The sequence below is a fragment of the Trematomus bernacchii genome, unplaced genomic scaffold (genome assembly GCF_902827165.1).
Source record: "Trematomus bernacchii unplaced genomic scaffold, fTreBer1.1, whole genome shotgun sequence".
NCBI lineage: Eukaryota > Metazoa > Chordata > Actinopteri > Perciformes > Nototheniidae > Trematomus > Trematomus bernacchii.
Window position 1 is genome coordinate 20826603 of NW_022987720.1, and position 22850 is coordinate 20849452.

At 47.3% G+C, this 22850-nt stretch overlaps 1 protein-coding gene across 1 annotated transcript in view; it reads left to right on the forward strand.

Annotated features, from left to right (window-relative positions):
• LOC117492327 (sterile alpha motif domain-containing protein 9-like) overlaps positions 1 to 22850 on the forward strand; it is a 36111-nt gene that overhangs the window by 6025 nt on the left and 7236 nt on the right. Inside the window, exon 2 of the mRNA XM_034142506.1 lies at positions 14591 to 14657. Within this exon, the coding sequence (XP_033998397.1) occupies positions 14654 to 14657 (4 nt within the window). The 5' untranslated portion in view covers positions 14591 to 14653. The remainder of the gene's footprint in view (positions 1 to 14590; positions 14658 to 22850) is intronic.

The window sequence follows — 22850 nt, forward strand, 5'->3', positions numbered from 1 at the left end:
GAATGTCACTGTGCATGGAGGGCCAATAGCACACACTTCTTGCGCGTGCCAAAACGCGATCATACGCCAGGTGAGCAGTCAGTGGAGCACCATGCAAGTGTCCCAGGACCTCTGGAACTAAGACAGCAGGAACAACAACCTGAGTAGACTGCCCTGCCTCAGACAGCCAAACAACTCTACATAAAAGTCCCTCCACAAAAGTCAGCCGGGGAAACTCATGCCAAAGTCTCTTCACACCCCGACTAGCATCTTTTAACCTCCATCTAGGGGGCCGTTGGCCATGCTCCAGCCAGGCCAAAACTTGTCCGATGTCTGCATCCTTTTGCTGGAGCTCCCTAATACCGGAGCCATCATGTGACAGAGTGAAGATTAGGGTCTGGTCCACTGAAGACCCTGAGTCAGGAGAAGGAGGTCCTGAAATCGGTCCCTGGGCTTGGGCCGTGGCAGGAGTCCCCACAGCACACACATCACTAGGACCACTGTCCCCAGCGCCAGGGAGAATTGTACTCAAGGGAGCGGATGTGGCATCGAGACTGCCTGAGTTCTCCAAAGCTTCAGTGGTGTCAGGCCTGCGTGAAAGGGCATCTGCATTTGTGTGTTTGGCCCCACTCTTGTGCACAATCACCCAGTCGTATGGGTCCAGCTCCAGAGCCCAACGGCTACGACGTCCTGTCATTGTCAACCTGAAGTCGTCGCAGACCCAACAAAGGTTGATGATCTGTGATAATTGTGAAGGGGAGAAGACCCAAGTAATGCCTGAAATTACGCACTGCCCACACTATCGCCCACAGCTCCCTGTCGTAGGTGGACCAACGCCGTTCAGCTGCTGTGAGGGAGCGACTAGCGTAGGCCACCACTCTCTCCAGGCCATCCACTTCTTGTGACAGCACAGCCCCCACAGCAATCTGCGAAGCATCTGTACCCAGCACGAAACTCTTGGTGAAGTCCGGGTGACACATGATAGGTTCGGCACAAAGACCATCCCGCAAAAACTCAAATGCCCCCTGGCAATCCGCCGTCCACTGAAAAGGGACATCCTTTCCTGTCAGATGGTTGAGGGGGGCAGCACGCTGGGCAAAACTCCTCACAAACCTCCTATAATAAGAGCAGAGACCCAGAAAAGCACGCACCTCTGTAGCGGACCGTGGAACTGGCCAAGGCTTCACCTTATCTGTGTTACGGGGGTCAGGACGAAGCCCCCCGGCGGAGACGACGTGACCAAGGAATACCACATGATCACGGGCAAGATGGCACTTCCTGGCGTTCAATCTAAGCCCAGCTGCCCCAATCCGAATGAAGACCTCCTCCAAAGCAGACATGTGGGCCTCAAACAAACTACTGTAAATTAGTATATCGTCAAGATACACCATGCAGATGTGCCATGGCAGCCCCGTTAACACCAGCTCCATAACCCTCTGGAAGGTAGCGGGTGCATTGGTTAGACCCATAGGCATGGATTTGAACTGGTATAGGCCCTGGCCAGTGGTGAATGCTGTCTTTTCGCGGTCCTCCTCAGCCATTTCCACCTGCCAGTAACCGTCAGAAAAGTCCAAGGTGCTGAACCAGGAGGCCCCCGCCAATGCGTCCAATGTGTCATCCACCCGTGGCAGTGGATGAGAATCCTTTATTGTCACAGAGTTGAGTCCCCTGTAATCCACGCAGAATCGCCATGTGTTGTTCTTTTTCCTGACGAGGACCACTGGGGCGGACCACGGGCTACAACTCTCTTCAATTATGTCATCCTCCAACAGGCGCTGAACCTGTCTGCCTATCTCCTTCCGTTTTTCTGGCGAAGTACGGTAGGCCCGACGCTTGACCGTGGAATGATCACCTGTCTGTATGCGGTGTTTGATCAGACCGGTGTTTCCTGTTCTGCCCTTCCCAGAGCCGAACACCCCTTGGTGTTTCCCCATCAAGGCCTGCAGCTGCAGTCTCTGTTCAGCAGACAACGGGAAGCCAGCCACATCCGGCAGAGGGGTAGCCCCCTGCTGAGAGGGGAAAACCTCAGCGGGGGTGAGTAGATCACAGTCCTTAACATGGTGCAACACACCTAAATGGGAACCGGTGTGCAGCTTTAACTCCTTCTCTGTCGGGTTGAGCAGCCTTGCCACAGTGCATCCATTCTTCACCGGTGCAACTGTACGTGCAATCACAAGACCCACGTTATCACGCACCTCAGGCTCCAGGTAGCCTAAGAAAGAGTCAATGGGCAGACCAGCAGTACGGGGAATATTCACATTAACTGGGACAATCATTTCACTGAAAGGGGGAATAATAGCATCAACAGACATAGAGATGTAACAACATTCTGGTATGAAATCTGTGACATGCATGAGAGGAATATCAACATCCCCCAGGTGAAGCAGACCACGACCAACATCCATAACAGCTCGAGCCTGCAACATGAAATCAAACCCCAGCAGAATAGCTTGTGTTGCCCCTCGCACTACATGCACAGCCTGCTCCCAATGTTTGCCCCCCAACTGTATGGGAAGAGTCACAGTACCCAGAGTGTCCAACAATTGACCATTTACTGTGCGTGAAAAAGTGTACTGGGTATTTAGCACACGTTTACGTAAGGCAGACGTGGACATTCTGAAGTCCTCAGAAATAAGTGAAACATTGGACCCAGAGTCAATCAAAACAGTAACATCAACACCCTCAACAAGTCCTCTAACATAGGCTGTGGGCTTAGACTCACCCACAGAACAAGAGTCCAATGCACGAGCAGGCGCTTTCCCAGCAGAATAGTCCATTTGACCCTGTAGTGGTGAAACCGGCATCTGGGTCTCGACGCCAGTCACTGGAAGTTTCCCTGCAGCCGTCCGTGTGAGGATGGAGATGGTGACCGCCGAGAGGGAGACAAAAACCTCACTCCACGCCTTGGCTGATGTTCCCCAGGGCTGTGTGGTCCTTGCGGGACATCGCTGCCCGGTCGTCGCGGTGAGAAGTCCGCAGAGGTGTCTCGGGTTCCCCGCTCACGTGGAGACCATTCCCTGGCACCATCCTGCGGTCTGCGCTGAGGAGAACGGCCCCTGCTGCGGTCGTCCCTGTGGGAACCACCGGTGGTAGATCTGCAACCAAACCCGTCACAGTGGCAGGCACGCCGGTGCACCCTCTGCTCCACTTGGTCCTGCTGACGATCCCAGGTCAAGGCGGAGCTCCCTCTGCCATTCTCAGCTCCACGGTTATGCGCTCTCAAGCCTTTTACCTCAGTCTGTAAGTTGTCCACCTTCAAGGTGAGGCGTTCAACCACATTTATGAGCTTATCCGTGGTATTAGCCTTACAGTCGAAAACACCAGCCGACGGTGAATTTAGGGCTGCAACAACAGCAGGATGCGGAGAACAGTAGGGCAAACCAGGCGTGTTCGACCTCATTGCCTGCCTGGCCCGCTCACAACGCCCAGCAATTATCAACGCCTCCTCCATATCAGTCGCCCCCTGTTCATGGCATTTTGCTTGAAGTGCAGGATCAAGGCCAGCCAAAAAACGTCTGAATTTCTCACCATTTACTGCAGCACGGTCATAATCGGGAAACGCCTCAGCCACGAGTCTGGAAATGTCCGCTGCATACACCTCCAAACACTCGTTCGCCTGGCGGGGCCGTGCAGATACACACGTCTGGAAATAAAGCAGGAACTGTCTCTGGCCAAAAGCCTCCGCCAGCTTCTCCTTCACACGTTCGTAATCACCCTGCACATCTGCCGGTAAACTGTCCCACAGTAGGAAAGCTGCACCGTCCAGTCTGGTAGGTAGAATGTTCAGCAAGGTAGCTGCGTAGCTCGTGCCCCTCGCACCCCTCGTCTGAGCACGAACAGCGGCTTCAAACTGTCTTATCCACGTAGCGAACTGCCTCTGGCCGTCGCCCCTAAACATCGGCGGCAGCTCCACTCTAATATCACTACTCACAGAACCAGTCCAAGAAGCAGTACATCCGTTATAATCGTCTTCCATATCGCCGTCACTCTTCATTCCTCCGAACATGACGCTTCGACGCTAGCACCGTTAGCACAGCTAGCCAGCAGAGCCGACCAGAAAGTCCAGTAATTGTCCACAGAAAAGAAAAATCCAAGAGCAGATAAAACACACTCCGATACCGCTGCCACCAATGTAACGTCCGAGGTGTGCTTCAAGAATACTTCTGTGTAACAAAAACTCAGGAACTTAGTACTTTTTGGAGCGTCACAGATGCCTCCGTTTATTTTCCGTCGAGTCACACCACTCTAGCACCGACTGCGCATGCTCACAACACATGACCTCTCAACCCAATGCTTACAATAATATGAAAAAGCACTAAGGGGTGGCTGGAAAAGCTATAAATATACAGTTGAACTTAATAGTCTTGTACAGTCACTGTTCTAATCAATATTTTAACATTGACTCAAATGGTCAATGGACATTGTCCTGAACAGTTTTGTGCAAGTGTAACCGGTGTCGTTAAGCGGTCTCTGCGTTGTGTTTTGCGTTGTTCATATGAGACCCGAGCCAGCAAACCGTTTTAGAAGATCTCCGTTTAATCACTGACAACAGATATAACAAATCAGTAGGCCTATTACATTTATTATCCCTCAGAGTGACTCCACTCAAGTGGAACATTTACAAAAAGGGAAGAGGAAACGTGAGTGTTTCCCCATATATCTGAAGTTACCTACTGTAACTCCAGCTTCTATGAGTATTGGCGTAGCCCTCTAAGGCTATCGCTATTGGGTAATCCCCCTGCGCACCCGCGCAGCACTGAAACACTTGTAGTCCACGCCCGCCCGCAAGGTGGGCCCCACCCTCGGGCTCCCTTCCGGTATAAATAGGAAGGAGGCCCGACAATCTGCTCCCACACAAAACAACTTTTCTTCAGCTATTCGTGGAGCCAGTGGGGCCCAGAACTTAGAGGGCTACGCCAATACTCATAGAAGCTGGAGTTACAGTAGGTAACTTCAGTTCTATTTCGTATATGGCTTCGCCCTCTAAGGCTATCGCTATTGGGTTAAGGGCGAAGCAAGATGTAATCTGCGCCCCACTGGGTCGCCCCGGTACAAGAAGCACAAACACACCTGCTCAGATAATAACCCATGCCTATTGCGCCATGCGAATGGCGCATCACAGTCCCTGGAATATATCATAACATGAATATTTACCATGAGAGGACGAAGGCTGGGAATAATACATACCCGTCCGCTGTGAGAAAGTAGAGACGAAAGGTCACACTTTGCCCAGTGACAGAAGGAGGAGGAATAGCAGCTCTCTGCGTGCAGACAGGCAGAAGAGCGCACAGCTGGGTCCCCAACATCACTCACTCTGACAAGACATTCCGTACGAAATGTGTCAGGGGAAAAAAGGGGGACGTCCCTCTCATAAGAGGGAAATACAGGCCACTCTCCGTGTGCCGAGGCAGGAGAGAGGCGCACAGCTGGATCCCTGACGTCACTCACTCTGACAGGACACTCAGCACAGGGTGTGTCAGAGAGGAATGGGAGACATCCCTCAAATAAAATTGAATAAATGAACAGGGAGAAGACCAAGAAGCAGCAGTGCAAATGTCTTCCACTGACATTCCTCCGTGCAAAGCCGTGGAGGAGGAAACATTCCTCTGGTGGAGTGCGCATTGATGTTTTCCGGGGGATCCACCCCAGCGGAGACATATGTGACACAGCTTCACACAGCCAGTGTGACAGCCGTTGTGCAGATAGAGACTGCCCTATCGAGCGCTCTCTATAATGCACAAACAGGTGCTGAGAACGGCGCAAGGCAGCCGTGCGCACCACATAGCAGGACAGCTGAGATGAGACGTGGCTTCTTCCTCCGACCTGTGAGGAGGGGGAAAGAAGCCAGCCAGGGTGATCACTCTTGACCTAAAAAAGTTTGTGATGACCTTAGCCTTAGGCATGAAGCCGGTTTAGCATAAACGGCTGTCCTCCCTGGCGATTGAGGTAGGCTGCCGTGGCCTGTTGGCTGGGCGAATCAACACATGTTTGATTGTACAGCAACGGGGCGAAGTGCTGGAATACTTCCCAACTCGGAGAACAGCTCCAGCACATTTACCTCTGACGCACGGGGTCGGTGCGTGGGCGAATGAACCACCTCTGGAGACCCCTCCTGTGGGGGAGACCCCGGGGAATCCCCACGTGATCAGCTGACGTCATGCTGAGCAGCTGTATCACGGAGAGGGCTGTCACCACGCTGTGGGATGTGACACGCTGGATAGGGAGTTGTCAGTTCCTCCACTCGCTGCAGCGAGAGCCGCACTCTGCTGGCTGAGTTTTATTCCACTCGCAGATAAATGAATGTCTGGGGGGGAAGAGGACAACTCGAGCGAGCTATGCAGTTTATAAACCAATAGGTTAAAACAGCAGGCTTCTGCAGCGAATGACCCACCTCTGGAGTCTCCTCCTGTGGGGGAGACCCATGGGGATCACCGCGTGACCAGCTGACGCCAATGCCGAGCAGCTGCGTCACGGAGAGGGCTGTGCGGGTTAGACACGCCGGAGGAGATCTCGCTGCAGTTCCTCCACTCGCTGCCGCAAGAGCCGCGCTCTGCTGGCTGAGTTTAATTCCACTCCCAGATAAATGAATGTCTGAGAGGGGATAAGGCAGCTCTTCTCCAAATTCATTATGAAACCCAGGCTTTGACAGATGCGATACGAGATGTAACGTCTGTAAAGCGACTTCCTCATGCTGGATCGAGCCTAGCAAATAGCAGGTCGTCCAGAGAAAAAACCTTATTCTCATCCCTCCTCTCTATGTAGTGGCTCCAGCCTTCTCTACACAAAATGCGAGGAGACAGGGAACATCCAAACAGCAGACGATTGTCTGGTCTGATATTCCCTGAAAAGAGAAACGCAGGAATTTCCTGTGTTTCGGGATGATGGGTATGGAAGTATGCATCCTCCTTCAGGTGGAAATGAACCAGTCGTCCTGGTGAACACATTCCAGCACCTGTTTGATCGTCAGCATGGGAATACTGACAGATCAAGGATGGGTCTCACTCCCCCGTTGGAGAGGCTTCTCTGTGATATGCTGTAATGGTCGTCATGACCGTGCTCTGTAGGAGGCATATCTGGGACAGAGGAATGCTGCGAGCTATGCAGTTTATAAACCAATAGGTTAAAACAGCAGGCTTCTGCAGCGAATGACCCACCTCTGGAGTCTCCTCCTGTGGGGGAGACCCATGGGGATCACCGCGTGACCAGCTGATGCCAATGCCGAGCAGCTGCGTCACGGAGAGGGCTGTGCGGGTTTAGACACGCCGGAGGAGATCTCGCTGCAGTTCCTCCACTCGCTGCCGCAAGAGCCGCGCTCTGCTGGCTGAGTTTAATTCCACTCCCAGATAAATGAATGTCTGAGAGGGGAGAGGGCAGCTCTTCTCCAAATTCATTATGAAACCCAGGCTTTGACAGATGCGATACGAGATGTAACGTCTGTAAAGCCACTTCCTCATGCTGGATCGAGCCTAGCAAATAGCAGGTCGTTCAGAGAAAAAACCTCATTCTCATCCCTCCTCTCTGTGTAGTGGCTCCAGCCTTCTCTACACAAAATGCGAGGAGCCAGGGAACATCCAAACAGCAGACGATTGTCTGGTCTGATATTCCCTGAAAAGAGAAACGCAGGAATTTCCTGTGTTTCGGGATGATGGGTATGGAAGTATGCATCCTCCTTCAGGTGGAAGTGAACCAGTCGTCCTGGTGAACACATTCCAGCACCTGTTTGATCGTCAGCATGGGAATACTGACAGATCAAGGATGGGTCTCACTCCCCCGTTGGAGAGGCTTCTCTGTGATATGCTGTAATGGTCGTCATGACCGTGCTCTGTAGGAGGCATATCTGGGACAGAGGAATGCCGCGAGCTATGCAGTTTATAAACCAATAGGTTAAAACAGCAGGCTTCTGCAGCGAATGACCCACCTCTGGAGTCTCCTCCTGTGGGGGAGACCCATGGGGATCGGACGCACATGCTCGAGATGTGTTGTGGTCGTCATGGCGACGAGCCACGTCAGAGCCCTCGCCGCCGCAGCCCGTGAGGCAACCCAAGGTGGGCCTGGAGCAAAAGGGCTGTGAGGGAGCCTCCACACGCTGCGTTTCACTCCGGCTCTCATCATGAGGCGTGTACACGCTCAGGGGATGAGTGGAGGTGTGTGTCGTGACGTCCACATGAGGCGTCATAACTGCGCTCATGGGCTTATTATGTGTGGAGGAGACGTATCTCGGACAGAGGAATGCTGCGAGTTCTGCGGTTCATTAACCGATAGGTTAAAACCAGCAGGCTTCTGCAGCGAGCCCTGCTGTCTACTAATCAACAGATTGGTGGCAGCTGGCTTAATTAGCAAACTCTGCAGTTTATTAACCGATAGATTAAAAACTGCAGGCTCACAAGGCCCCTACACACCAGGCCGATATCGGCCGTCTTGCGTTGTTGGGCGAAAACGGGTTCCTTGTCGCCCAAAGTCAATTTGGTGTGTCCCGAACCCTCGGCCGTGACACGCCTTATTTGGCCTTTCACGGTCGACACCCGGCCGATTCAACATGTCGGACACAAGCTATCGGGCCAAGAAACCACTCTGGTCAGCTGTTCAGCTAGCAAATGAGAAGCGAAACGGAAGTGAGGGACGTAAACAAACGATTTAAGGCACAAGACAGCAGCTAAACACCAACAGGTGATACTTAAAGACATCAAACATAGCCCTTAAATGTCCTCTCTTACCTCCCACACATAGCAGGGACATCTCTGATATCGGCGGGAGCGTCCCCGGCTGTCCTCTGCTGAGAGCTCCGTGATTTGTTTGGTCAAGTCCGGTTTTTCATCTCATCGTAAATTTAGCAAGAAGTGGCCATTATTACATTGCTGACTCAATAAACTACACACCCGCCAGAACACTGCGATCATCAGATGCAGGTCTATTAACTATGATTTTATAGTATGTCTGCACTTTATGTGCTCATTTCATCATTCATGTATTTTTATATTCTAAAACATGTTTTCGATGGACGAGAGTGAAAATGGAACGCACATGCTATTTGTTTGTTTATATCAGTCTGTTCTTCTTCTCTGTCTTCCGGTTGTTGCCTATTTTGAATGACGAATACACACTACCGCCGCCTGCTGGTAAGGAGAGTTATTGCCACTCACGCATGCGCAGTTCATACGTGCTCGGCTGAAGTCTTTGCGGTGATTTCCAGTGCGACACACGGCCAATACGCAGGAGAACTCGTCGATGGAACTGTCGGTGTCGGGTGTCGGCGAGTTCTCTGGTGACTGCCTGGTGTGTCAGGGCCTTTACACAGAGTGGGGGGTGAGAAAACACTTGATACTGATGACTCAGACAAAAAGTTTGGAAAATGAACTCTCCTTTTATTTTCCACACAACCCCAACACGTCAAAAACGTCTCTGCTTCCTCGGAGGCTCTGGTGGAGCAGACCAAGAGCGGGAGTGCCTCACTCCCCGTTGACCCACCGCTGGAAGACCCCTTTGTCTCTGGGGTGGCAGGGTAGCGGAGACGTGGGACGGAGCCCCTGCAGCCGCTGAAGGACCCTGACGCCGCGGCTGTGGGCGTCTCTCCGCCTGCCGCTGTGGCCGGGTCGGACGCTGCGGCTGCTGCGGGCGTTGATGCCGCTGTGGCCGCCCAGCAGGCTGGAGCCAGCTGACGTGCTGGCGGATGTCGTCCGCCTGTTCTGCAGCAGACTTCATGGACTCCACCATGGCGTGGAACTGGGGTCCGAACAGCCCGTCCGGGCTGATTGGAGCGTCCAGAAGCACCTTCCTGGCCGCCTCTGTAAGTGACGCCTGCTGCAGCCAGAGGTGGCGCTGAATCTAACCCTAACCCACGCGGCGATCCTCGCCTGGGAGACAGCGATGGACGCGCACAGTGTGAGCGCCGTGCTGGCCGCCTTGCCGATCTCCTCCGCTTCATCAGCGGCCAAGGTGGTGGACCGCTCCACCAGCGTCACCACCGAGTTTGAGAGCAGCGCGATGTTGTTCGCCGACGCCGACGCCTGAAAGGCACACTGGTGCACCCGGTCGGCCTGGCGGGCGACTTACTGGTCCCTGGGGGAGGCCAACGTAGGGCGCCGTCCGGCGATCACGTTGGCCTGTCTCACCCCAAAAAACGCCGTCAGGCTCGGCTCCAAAGAAGGGGTGGCTGGGAAACCAGCATCTGTGAACCCCTCCACCTTGGTGAGGGGAACAAATGTGGCCACCGGAGCCTTCAGGGTCCTCGGGTTCGCCGCCACCCCCTCCTGGTACCTCCTGATGGCGGGGAAGCGTGGCCAGACCGGGTCACTCCTGACCGTCTGCACCCGCGAAAAAACTCTGGTCATATCGTCCGGAGCACACCTCTCCTGAGCTGGGGGAACGGGGAGACCTCTGCAGGCGGCCGCCTTGCATATGATCTCCGGTAGTTCCCCTAGGATGCCACCTATCACCGGCAGCGCCGTGGTGACGGAGAAGGGGACCGCGTGCTCGTCCGCCAAGCTGGCACCCTGCTCCGACTCTGTCTCCCCCGTCTGGGGGAGAGGAGGGAGGGGAGAACCGTACGGTGAACCGTGGAGGGAGGCGGGATAGGAGTCGTCCGACACCTGCCCGGCACTCGGCTCCAGGGACATGAGGCCGCCGTCCACGGGCTCGAAAGCCTGGACGGGCCAATCGTCCTCCTCGGTCGCAGCAGCGAGAGCGTCCGCTCTTCGCTTCCTGTCGTCCGCGGGGAGACGGGCACAGTGTGCATGCGACCTGCTGGCTGAGAGCCGCGTATGCGTGCTCTGGCCCCAGGCAGGATTCGCACATCGTGTGCTGGTCGTAACCCATAATGTATCCAGAGCCACATGAGGGACAATCTCTCACACAATTGCTGCTCATGATTGCTCTGTTAATGAAAGTGTCTCTTGTGCTTCAGTAACGGGGTGCTGAAGAAAAAGAGGGAGCAGATTGTCGGGCCTCCTTCCTATTTTATACCGGAAGGGAGCCCGAGGGTGGGGCCCACCTTGCGGGCGGGCGCGGACTACAAGTGTTTCAGTGCTGCGCGGGTGCGCAGGGGGATTACCCAATAGCGATAGCCTTAGAGGGCGAAGCCATATACGAAATAGAACCCCGCGCCCCGCCTGAAATTCAAGGTGTTTTTTGTTTTTTTTATAATTAAAAAAAAAAATATATATATAGCACCAAATTGCAACTGAAGTAATCTTCTATCTACGGTCACTTTTCACTTGAACATGTGCTCTTGTATTAAATAAACTAAACGCCTATGTTATTTATCCAATGTATGTGCATGTTTCAGTGTCCACTGCTTTGCTTATTCACATTCTCCCTCCGCTCTGTTTCTGAAGGGCGGGGCTCCGCAGGAGACAGGAGATACAGTTTGAATAAAAGTAATACAGTACAGTAACACTGTACTGTATTACTTTTTAATGTACAAATACTTTGTTACTGTACGATAACAATAACAATAATCCACAGCTCCTCTCTGCTCCCGAGGATACATTTTTTTGCCAATTTGGCAGCACCCTGCCAAGGCAGTAAACCTAAGGGAAACACATAAAAGGGGGGTGTACCCACAAAAATAATCTTCTGAGTACAGCGACTACATTTCAGAGGTTCCGCCCACTGATTTCCGACCTTGTCTGGTATTGAACATTCAATAAATGAAGAACACAGAATTAGTGTGATTATACTGAATGATTTACAAACAAACACCACTGCATATTTACAACTGTTACACAAGTTCACACTTGATAAGGACTTGCTAAATTACCAAAGATTAAATAGAACAAGTATACATGTTCTTGCAGGGCCGGCTCTAGACAATTTGCAGCCCTAGGCGAGATTTTAGCTGGCGCCCCCGCCCCCAGCCAGATCAGATCAATAGAGTATCCAAGGAATACACAATAAAGTAAAATGCTTCAATCTGGTGCACTTTGAGCATAATTACTACTAGATCTAGGGGGTACAACTCTAAAACACCCACATGAAAAAGATCGGTTTACATGTTAATAATCAAATAAGTATGTGAACCAATCACCTACCATAGCCAATAACAAATAAATGTAACTTATTTTATTTTTGTTGTTCATATCTTATTTTACCTAGTTAACATTTATTTATTTATGCATATTTTTTTATCTCCAGTTTTAAAGGATATTTTTGGTTACTGTCCTATAGTATACATTGAAATGATTTCAAACCTGTTCATCCCAATAATTATAAAGGAGTGCCTTGGAAATATGTGTTTACATCAATTGTGATCAAACCGTTTGAGACCCACTGAGATAACTTAGACTAAAGTGAACTATCTAAACACTCAGAGTCCTTTACCTGTTGTGCACCGACAGACATGTTAAGGGAGTTTCATTTTCATGTTGTTTTATGTTTGTTTTGTCACTCATTATTTACCTGTCATTCCAGGCTTCCTGATTATCTACCTCTTGTGTGTCTCCCGTGCTCATCAGCACCAGCCCCGCCCCTGATTGTTTCCACCTGTGTCTTGTTGTCGTGTGTTTAAATTCCCCAGTCTCCCGGTGTTCATTGTCAGTTCGTCTTGTCTCATGCCGAGGTCAGATATATGCTCTCCTTGATACCAAGATGTTTTTGTTCCTCACTACATGAGCGATTTTCTTTTGTTCACTTTTTGTCATCTCATCCTAGAGATTTTATGGTGTTTATTTCTGTTCTTCTTTTGAAAATAAAGTATCTTACAAATACTTTACCTCTGTCCATGGGTGTAATTTCCACTGGGGACAGGGGGGACATGGCCCCCCCACTTTTCAAAATCCCGTTTGTGTCCCCCCCATTTTTCAAATGTGTTTATTATTTTTACGCAAGCGGTCAGCGTCACGGAGGAGCGTCTGTGTGTGTGTGGCACGAGCGCATTTTGTGAGAGAGAGAGAGAGAGAGAGAGAGATAGATAGAGAGACAGAGAGAGAGATAGACAGACAGAGAGAGTTACGGGGGTTGTTGTAAGCATCTGGTGCTAGCTCGGAGCTAACGGAGATTAGAAGCTGTTTCAACAATAAGGAGAGGGAGAGCTCTCCTGTCGGACTGAGAGGCTGAGATAACGTCAGCTTACAGTAGGTGAGGTAAAGGACTCTCTGAGTGATTAGATTGTAAACTTTAGTCTAACTTATCTCAGTGGGTCTCAAAGGGAATGGTCATACATATGTAAACAAATATCTCCATCTATTTAATATAGGCCTAGTTGTAAAAAATAAGTTAAGAAATCATTCCAATGTGTACTATAGGTCAGTAAAAAAATCAAAAACAGTTTAAAAGGGGAGTGATTAGTAAAATATGCATTACTAAAAAGAAAGAATGCAGACTAGGTAAGATAAAGATATGGAGAGAGGAGTTTATCAAATATGTGTTATTGGTTGTGAGCATATTCTAATGGTTTTTTGATTATTGAAATAGCTATACAGTTCTGTTTCATGAGTGTTGAGAGCTGTATCCATAAATCTCTTAAATTAAATCGGGAAAATGTTTAATTGCGGAGGACCCCCTGTTTTGTGTCCCCCCCACTTCTCAAACCAAAGTTACACCCTTGCCTCTGTCTCCTGGGTCGTGCAGTTGGGTCCTATACCTTGAGTTTCTGAGTTCGTAACATTACCTCACTGAGCTGTAGTTATCAGCCTCTCAGTCTGACTGGAGAGGACTCTCCCTCCACATTATTGTAGAAACATCTTCTTCTTATATCCGTTAGCAGCTAGCACCAGATTATAATAACAACAGCCCCGGTACCGGGCGGTGCGCTCTTCTCTCTCTCCCTCGCTCGCTCCCACGCTCACTCGCCCTTTGGCTGTGAGCTGCGGGCGCCTGATAAGTCAACATCCCCCATTTTCATCACTTACAGCACCCATCGTACAGGGCAAATGAAAAGTGTAACCGGGGGGAAAAGGGTGTTACATTTTCTTAATTATGAATATTGTTACATCAAGGCCGAAAATTAGGATGAGCACCAACGGTAAAAAAAATGTGTTTCCCTCCCAGAGCTACCAGCGCAGCGCCCCCCAGATCTGGCGCCCTAGGCGAACATCTATAACGCCAGTTCTACGGGCCAGCCCTGTGTTCTTGCAACTAAATGTGAAAAGACAGCAAATTCATAATGAAGTTCTACAAACGGTTAACTCTGTGTAGGCTATACAATTATTACTTCTTATTATATATATTGCCTTTTTTTGAATACATTCATTAAACAATAATCATTTGTGGGCCGCCGTATAGCTCCCCTGGTAGAGCTGGTGGTCCATGTATCGGGGCTCAGTTCCCGTGTGGAGGACCCAGGTTGGAAACATGTAAGCATGTCATCCCCTCTGTCTCCCCCCTTTCGACACTGTCAAGTCCAATAAAGGCTAATCAGGCCCAACAATTAGGTATCATTTCAAGTCTACCACGCATGTATACTGTTTATTGTGTTTATTTCAATATTGCAGCCCTATGTTTGAACTTTCATTGTTTTATGTCTTAGATTCTAATTTTACTTTGACTTTTTAGGCTCCATTAATTACGGTGACAACTTAAAGTAACACTGAGAACATCATCCTGTTTTTATTTTTTACCATACTTGTCAAGGTGATAATGTGCTGAAAGTAACTATGTAACCTTTTTTCTTTTGCAGATGGAAGGTAATAAAAGAAAACACAAAATGTAAGAATGTGCTGAAGAAAGGAGAAAGAAAATCATGGGTGAGTGAAAAGGATTGTGTATAAAATGAAAGAGGTCAAGTGGGAAACACACATGTATTACTCACCTTGCATTGTCTCTCATGTATATTTGGCATGTTTTAATTTCATAGGTCATTCTCATTTACCTTAGTTCAGGTGTAGCAGACAGCGGTTTTCAGCAGACATGCTTTGACAATATAGTATTGCTCTGATGAACTGTATTAAACTCACCAAACAACAGACAAATAAGTAGATTACAGTAGCTGGTTAATCATTTAGCACATTCAGCACTATGTTTAAAAAAACACATATATATAAATTGTAATTCCTAATAATGCATGCTGCTCAAGTATTGACAGTGACTTTTTTTATTTCAACAGGGACAGTGCTCATTAATATACATTTCAGTTAATGTGTCAGAGTTAGCCAAGAGGATATTTTCCCTCTGTAGTCCCTGGACAGATGTTGTAAGTCACCCTAAAAACACATTTAATTTAAAATAAAAAGTAAATACAATCAGAAAAAACATGCAACATACAATACTGTAAATGCTAATGAAAAAAAAATTAAACAAAACATACATATTAAATAGCAGGAAAATAGCAACAGGTTAAGGCTGGTGCCCCACGAGGACGAAAATGGGTTGTATCCGCATATTTCTCTTGCGTATAGCCCTTTTTGCCACACGAGGCCGTAACGAAACGATAGAAACGGACCCCGCAAACGATAACGGGTCCAAAGGTGGATAGATCTGGGAACGGAGCGCTCTGGGGGGTCATACGCAGGGGTTAAGTTGGGATTTGATATGTGGGGGGGCTCTGTGTGGAGGTGCGAGAGGGGGGCGGAGGTCGAGGATCTCATTATTTGACCTTATTATTATAATGGAGCAGTTGCTTTAGGGCCACAGTGTATATCCCATACACTGTGGCCCTAAAGCAACTGCTCCATTATCTGTATCAAATGCACACATTGATGCCACCAAATGTCACAATACAAATAGAAAGTACTACAAATAAACTGGAATTAATTTACATCTTAAATTATTAATATATATACACAAAAAAAGGTTTACAAATATCCAACCTTCAAATTGCTTTTTTAAATCAACACTGCTCTGCACACTTGCTAAAGAACATTTGTGTGGAAATCTCAATTCATTTGTAGGGCTGCATGAGTATGGCCAAAAGTATGGGAGTAAATCTCACTGTAAACTATTTAATCATCACCAAATTCTGTGTTATTATGATCGATCATAACTCAGCTTTATGCAGACATACATTTAGCATGGTGTACAGGGCCGGTTTTTGGCATAGGCGACATAGGCGGTCGCCTAGGGCGCCAGATCTGGGGGGGAAAAAAAACCTTTTTGACTGTTTGCGCTCATCCTAATTTTCGGCCTTGATGTAACAACATTCATAATTAAGTAAATGTAACACCCTTTTCACCCCGGTTACACTTTTCATTTGCCCTGTACGATGGGCGCTGTAAGTGATGAAAGTGGGGGGTGTTGGCTTATCAGGCGTCCGCAGCTCACAGCTAAAGTGGGCGTGGGAGCGAGCAAGAGAGATAAATGCAATTTATGTAAACAATTATTTCCAAGGCACTCCTTTATAATTATTGGGATAAACAGGTTTGAAATAATTTCAATGTATACTATAGGACAGTAAACCAAAAATATCGTTTAAAACTTGAGAGATAAAAAAATGTGCATAAATAAATGTTAACTAGGTAAAATAAGATATGAATGAACAACAAAAATAAAATAAGTTACTTTTATTTGTTATTGGCTATGGTAGGTTATTGGTTATGTTCACATATTTGGTTATTAAAATGTAAACCGATCTTTTTCATATGGGTGTTTAGAGTTGTACCCCCTACAGTAGATCAGGTCTCTAGTAATGTGTGCTTAAAGTGCACCAGCTAAAATCTCGCCTAGGGCAGCAAATTGGTTATAACCGGCCCTGATTGTGTAGGAAACGGGCTCCGTGTTACAAGACGGGTCGGGGGTTTGGCGGTACCGCTGCAGACTCGCTGCAGACTCTCTGCACACACACACGCACACACGCACACACCGCTGCAGACTCTCTGCACGAAGGAGCCGCGGTGCTGCAGCTCCTGATCGGAGCAGAGACACACGTTCACTAAGCGGAAAAACTATATCCTCACAGAGATCTGCTATTTTAAAGTAAAGTCAACACATATCGACCCTAAATAAAGTCTATATTAAGAACGAGAGATGTTTTAACATATGGCTTAAACAAATGACAAATGAGCGAGGGTGATAACGTCAGAGCATCGTCCTATGTGCCGGGGCTGAGCCCCGGACAGCCCCGGCCCAATTTAACCCCTGGTCCTACGGCTCCGTGTGATCGTCTCTATACGATAATTTTGTGATAATGATGACGCAATAGCCCTGCCTCTCCCCGCCTCTGCTGCTCACCCCCGCAAAAGTAAACTGCACACTGAATTCAGATTATTTATCTTTATCTCGATATGGACATAAACGCGAGTGAAGTCTAATCTGACAGGACGGAGACACGCAGCTCCACGCAGCTCCTGTGTGTGCTGCATCACAGCGGGAGGACCAAACACACACTTCAAGTCAGATCATCACCCTTAGTTATTTTAATTACCTCTCAAACTACCTAAAGTTATAAATATGTTTATTTTTTACTGTCGGCCGGGTCACTCATTACTGGATCAGCTGCTGCATGAGACAGACACTGACGCTGTCAGAAGAGAGGGAGGAAAAAGAGAGGACAGGCTCCGTGTATTTTATTATTATATATAGTCGTTATTCATTTGTTTTAAAGGGCCCATGTCATGGCCATTTCCACTGATCATAATTCCATTGTTGAGGTCTACTAGAATAGATTTATAATGTGCAATTTTCCAAACTCACATTGGTTTCTCATACAGCATCTCTGTAAACTACGTGTATTCACTGAATTTCACTCTCTGCCTTTAACGGCTCGTTGTAGCTCCAATAGCTCCAGCCCCCACCCTCCCTGTGAGCACAGTGTGCTCTGATTGGTCGGGATGTTGTGAATCGCGCTGAGCTCCGTGGAGGTGTTGTTTCCTTGCGATACACAGCCAAACACAGCCAAACTCATCCTGAGCACACACAAAGTCACAGCCGAAGTAAAAACAATAAGTGTGGCTTGATATTGAGTAAGAAAAAGGTTGATAAACGCTGTGAGAATGGGTCTGCAGAGAGAATTTCGCCACGATCCCAACTGTCTGTTATCAGCCTGCAGCCAGGGAGGAGAAATCAGCCGAGCTGCCTGCTCCCTGCACACAGATGTGTGTGTGAGAAAGTCCGTGGATTGGTCAATTTGGACCAATCAGCGGGGGCTTAACGTAACGGCTCCGCAGACGTAACGTAACTGCTCCACGGATTGGTCCATTTCGTTCCGGGTACGGCTTGACATCATGCCGTACCCGGAACGAAATGGAAGAATCAAATGGACTATAGGTGCGTTCACACCGGAGTACTTTGGTGTACTTTTCCCACAATAGTTCATCAGAACTACGATATATTTGCGTTCACACCAAAAAGCCCCAGGAACTAAAGTAGCTCAACTTAGTTCGCGAGACTCGCTTTTCAGTCCCTGCTACAGAGCAGGATCTGTCGTGGGAGAATGTAGTTCGTACGTCTGATTGGCTGTGCGGAATGCAAACCACGCCCGTTTGACTCAGAATTTTTTGTTGTAAGCGGCCATTGTATTTCCTCGCTGGACAGCACATCCGAAGAGATTCCTTTTGTGAAAGCAGTTATTATAGCAACACTAAATAAATCAATTGGAGTGATGAGGATGTGTCTGCGCTTCTGGCGATTTACTCGAAGGACGCGAAGCGCCACATTCAGAAGCTTCTACTGCATGCAGTTTCAGTGGATCAGCAAAGTTAGCAGACCTGGCAAAGTCATGTCGGGACGACTACGAAGGTAAAATAAAATACATGCACTGCACTGTTTTAATCTGCACAATACTGGTCTTAGATGTACTTTTATTTGCTCAGTAGATCGAGCTAGCCATGGTAGAACTTGCTAACGTTAGGTCCAAGCTGGCTAATAACATCTAGCTAGCTAGCTATTCTCATCCATGCCCGCTATGAACACGTTTTGACTTGTGAATAAGTGTGCAATGTTCTGTAATTTGCTTCACTAACTCATGGCACTAATCGTGTGTTTCAGGCGAGGTGTTTCTCTCAGGATAAGAAACTAGTTTTCCCCTCCGGGATAAAAACGATAATATAACGTTAGCAATTAGCATGCTAGCTGGACATAATGCTACCTCTGTGGCTAATGCATAGAGGTAAACAACAGATTGTAGTTGCTATAATTTCAAGTAATTTGCAACATTCATTCTACATGTTAATGGTAAAAGCTTAAACAGTTGATTACCTGCATGCCACAAAGACTGATGTTCTAATATTTTTGCACATTTAAGTAGAAATGTAATTGAAATTCTATTTACTGCCTAAACATTGTTCCTTCTCATAGTATTATCCTAAATAGTTTGACCTTGTTTCCTCAGAAGGCTTCTCAGACTACATGGAGGATCCCTCAGAGAAACACAGTTTCCACGTTCAGTTCCCCCCCGCTGAGAGTAGGCAGCCTGCGCCCGGTCAGCGGACACCATCAGGACCACTATCTGATCACAGAGGATCCCATCCTGACCGCTGCTGCCATACTGCAGCAAACAGGAGGGAACGGAGGTGAAAACACACTTTATACATTTAGATATGTGGAGCACAAAGAAAAGTGTTGAGTTTAACTATAAAAATATTAGGTTCAACTAACCTAATACCGTTATATGAACTTTGCTGTGTTTTCAGCGTAGCTTTGTAAAGGTAACATTTAGCAGCTAAACTGTGGATAACAAGTAAACCACATTGGTTTGTTATTCAATATGGCCACCAAAAGCTTTTTGAATCATTACATGTCACTTGTTAGACGCTTTTATCCAAAGCTTACCTACTCAATACTGTGGGCAATCCCCACAGGAGCACTTTGGGGTGAAGTGTCTCGGGGACACAACGACATGCTACACCCTACCCCTACACACTACCCCTCCGTTTGCGCGTTCGCGCGGAGGGTCCGCCACATTAAGTGCTGTTCCAAACCAACGAGTGTGGAGAGGTGTGGAGGGGGAGTGGGCTATCAAGCCCTCAAACAGCGAGTCTGCATCGGTGCTGACTTGAGACCGGTCTCTACCTGACCGGAGTCACGCTGTGTGTGTCCGTCAGGAAACACGCTGTTAAAAAGTAGTTCCAGCAAACATCCACTGATAAATTGCGATGTTAACAACCTCATGATAACCTCATATTTTTTTAACTTAGGATCATACCTGTGTTTAGTCTAGAAAAAGGTAAATGTGTGCATTTTATTATAAAGTTGTGTATATTTACAGACTGTTGCAAAAACTAAGAAACTTATAAACATCAGGTTTAAAACTAAAAGAGCTTTACAGAAAAAGTAACACAATGAAAGATGTTTGGAGTTTTATTTGAGTTATTAATTTACATTTTTTGTCTAAGAGAAGCTGATTTGAAACCGTTGTTACATACAGTTACGGCATTTCCTGTTTCTGCCGGAGAGAGGGGAGTTTGTCCCAAAGCTTGCCGCTGTATTTACTCCCTCCATCTGACAGGAGGGAGCCTCGTTGAGCTGCGAGTGTGGCTACAGACGGAGTTCACTCCGTCACGGAGGGGTAGGGTCGAGGGAGTGGTTTGGGATTGGGCCTCAGAGGTGGAGATCGCCCACAGTGATGACTCTGACGTGGGGGGCTCTCTGTTATGGGCTGCTCCCCTTCTGGTATTTGGACAATGTTGTGTCGTTGTTGCGATTAAACTGATCTTGTATCTTGCATATTTCACCTTAGGAAAGTGGGCACGCGATGACAGCTTCCTTGACACCATCATGGCGATGGACTGCCGTGCCATGGTCAGCAAGGAGAATGAGGACCTGCGTGCCAAGGAGATGCACGACGAACGGCTGCTGCATTCACACAAGGCCCAGGAATCGAGGTGGACCAACAAAATACCTTTCAGGCTGGGCTTCTGGCAGTGCTAAGCGAGCTGATTAAATCCAACAGGCCTTCAATACAAAAATTAAGAAAAACTTGTCGTCGTTGATAAACTGTACAATGACTTGTTGGGAGGCGTGTGGTGCAGTGGTCTGGTGCGTTGGTGTTCGGATCAGGGGAGCACAGGTTCAAACCCCACTGCAGTCAGGATGTCGTTGTGTCCCTGGGCAAGACACTTCACCCCAAATTGCCTACACCTGGGAGAGTTCATTTTGTATTATTGTGATTATATATATATATGCCACTGTTATTAATACTGACACTTCACTTTGCACTAAGGTGTGTGCTGCTGAGCCTATCTATTGTTATTATATATATATATATATATATATATATATATATATATATATATATATATATATATATATATATATATATATATATATATATATATATATATATTGCCACTGTTATTATATTGTTTTGATACTACTGACACTTATTGATCTGCTGCTGATAAATAAAAGAGAACCTACATTGCGATTAAACAGAAAATGTATCTTGCTTATTTCTCCTGACACTTTATCTTTATGGTGACCTGTGTAGCATCCTATACATCACATGTAAGTGATTATTCTGATACCATCATGACACCATGAAACTGGCGAAGCTTTATTTATTGTGTCCCACCCCATATATGTGTCTTTGAAAAAGATCATTCAATTGTATTTCAAAATGGCGTCCATCAACACAAACACTATTTATAGAAAGATAAATGGTTAAGTTTGTAATTAACAGTGTTGTGAGTTCAATATTTAAATTAATTATAGTAAGGGAACATAGGAGGATATATAATAAAGGTGTTAACTGCTGAGCCTATTTACTGTGCAATACTACAGACATGTTAGTGGTATTATTTCTTATCTAACTCTTTCCTATGGTCAGACAAATCAGAAGTCATTTAAACAATTTGAGATTGTTCTTTTTGTTTCTCAATTGATTTTCCAGAATATGCACCACCTAGGCACAGACTTTATATCACAAATAAATGAATGACATGTACTACAGTAATTGATTATATTGATATTGCCTACTCAGATATAAATGTGTATAAAATGAAATCAATTCAAAGTTTCTTGCTGCTTTTAATGCAATTCATGGCTGCAGGGCAAACGTCCAAAATCCTTATTCTACAATCATTTAATCAAGACACTTGTGTATATTTTACTTTCATTTGTAATAAACAAAAAAATATGAATGGTTGTCATCAAGCTGGGTCGCCGGTAAGGCAGTCCATTCCTCCCTGTACTCATCACCACGACGCTCACACAGGTTATGCAATACGCAACATGCTGCCACCTGGATTTTGATATTGTCCATGTTGCAGTCGTTTCGCTTCATCAAGCACCGCATATCTGGAACACATACAAAGACACAAATTAGCCCGACATAACTCCATAAATCCTACATTAGATAGTATTAATGTGATTTACTGAACGTACCATTGCTGTTCTTTGGGCGTGATAACGGTCATCATCCTCAGCTGACGAAACATGTCCATAGCGTGTGCTTGTCGCCGTCCAGTCCTTTTGTTAAGGCTTCTTAACCGCGATCTGTATTTGTGGCTGAGTTATTGGCTTAAATAACTCAGCACCAAAACCACAACTTCAGTCAACTCCATAGCGTGTCTGACTGAGGTCGGAAGGTAAACAGAAGCATCCAGCGGAAGCGGAAGTTTTTTTTCTTCTTCTCTCGGTTTTTTGGCGGATTGCAACTTTAAGGTGCATACCGCCACCTACTGTACTCGCCGTGAAGTTGTTTGCGGCCTGCCAGGAAAAGCTAAGCAGAAGAAGAAGAAGTGACGTCAGCGGCTCATTTGCCTAATCCACCCCCAGGAACTCATTTTGGTGTGAACGCGATCTGCTTTAGTTCGTCAGAACTAAAAGAACTCTCATGAACTAAAGTTCTCAGGAACTACTGTGGGAAAAGTACTTGGTGTGAACGCGCCTATTGACGTATCTCCAACGAGGCGTTTTGGGGAGGTCTTTTCTGTGTTAGAGTTTTACTCGCTACAGGGTGTACTTTGAGGGTACATAGGCTTCATAACACACAAGGGGACGGGTAATAACCGGAAAAGCATGACATGGGCCCTTTAAAGCTTAATAAATAACAAAGAAGACCTTTG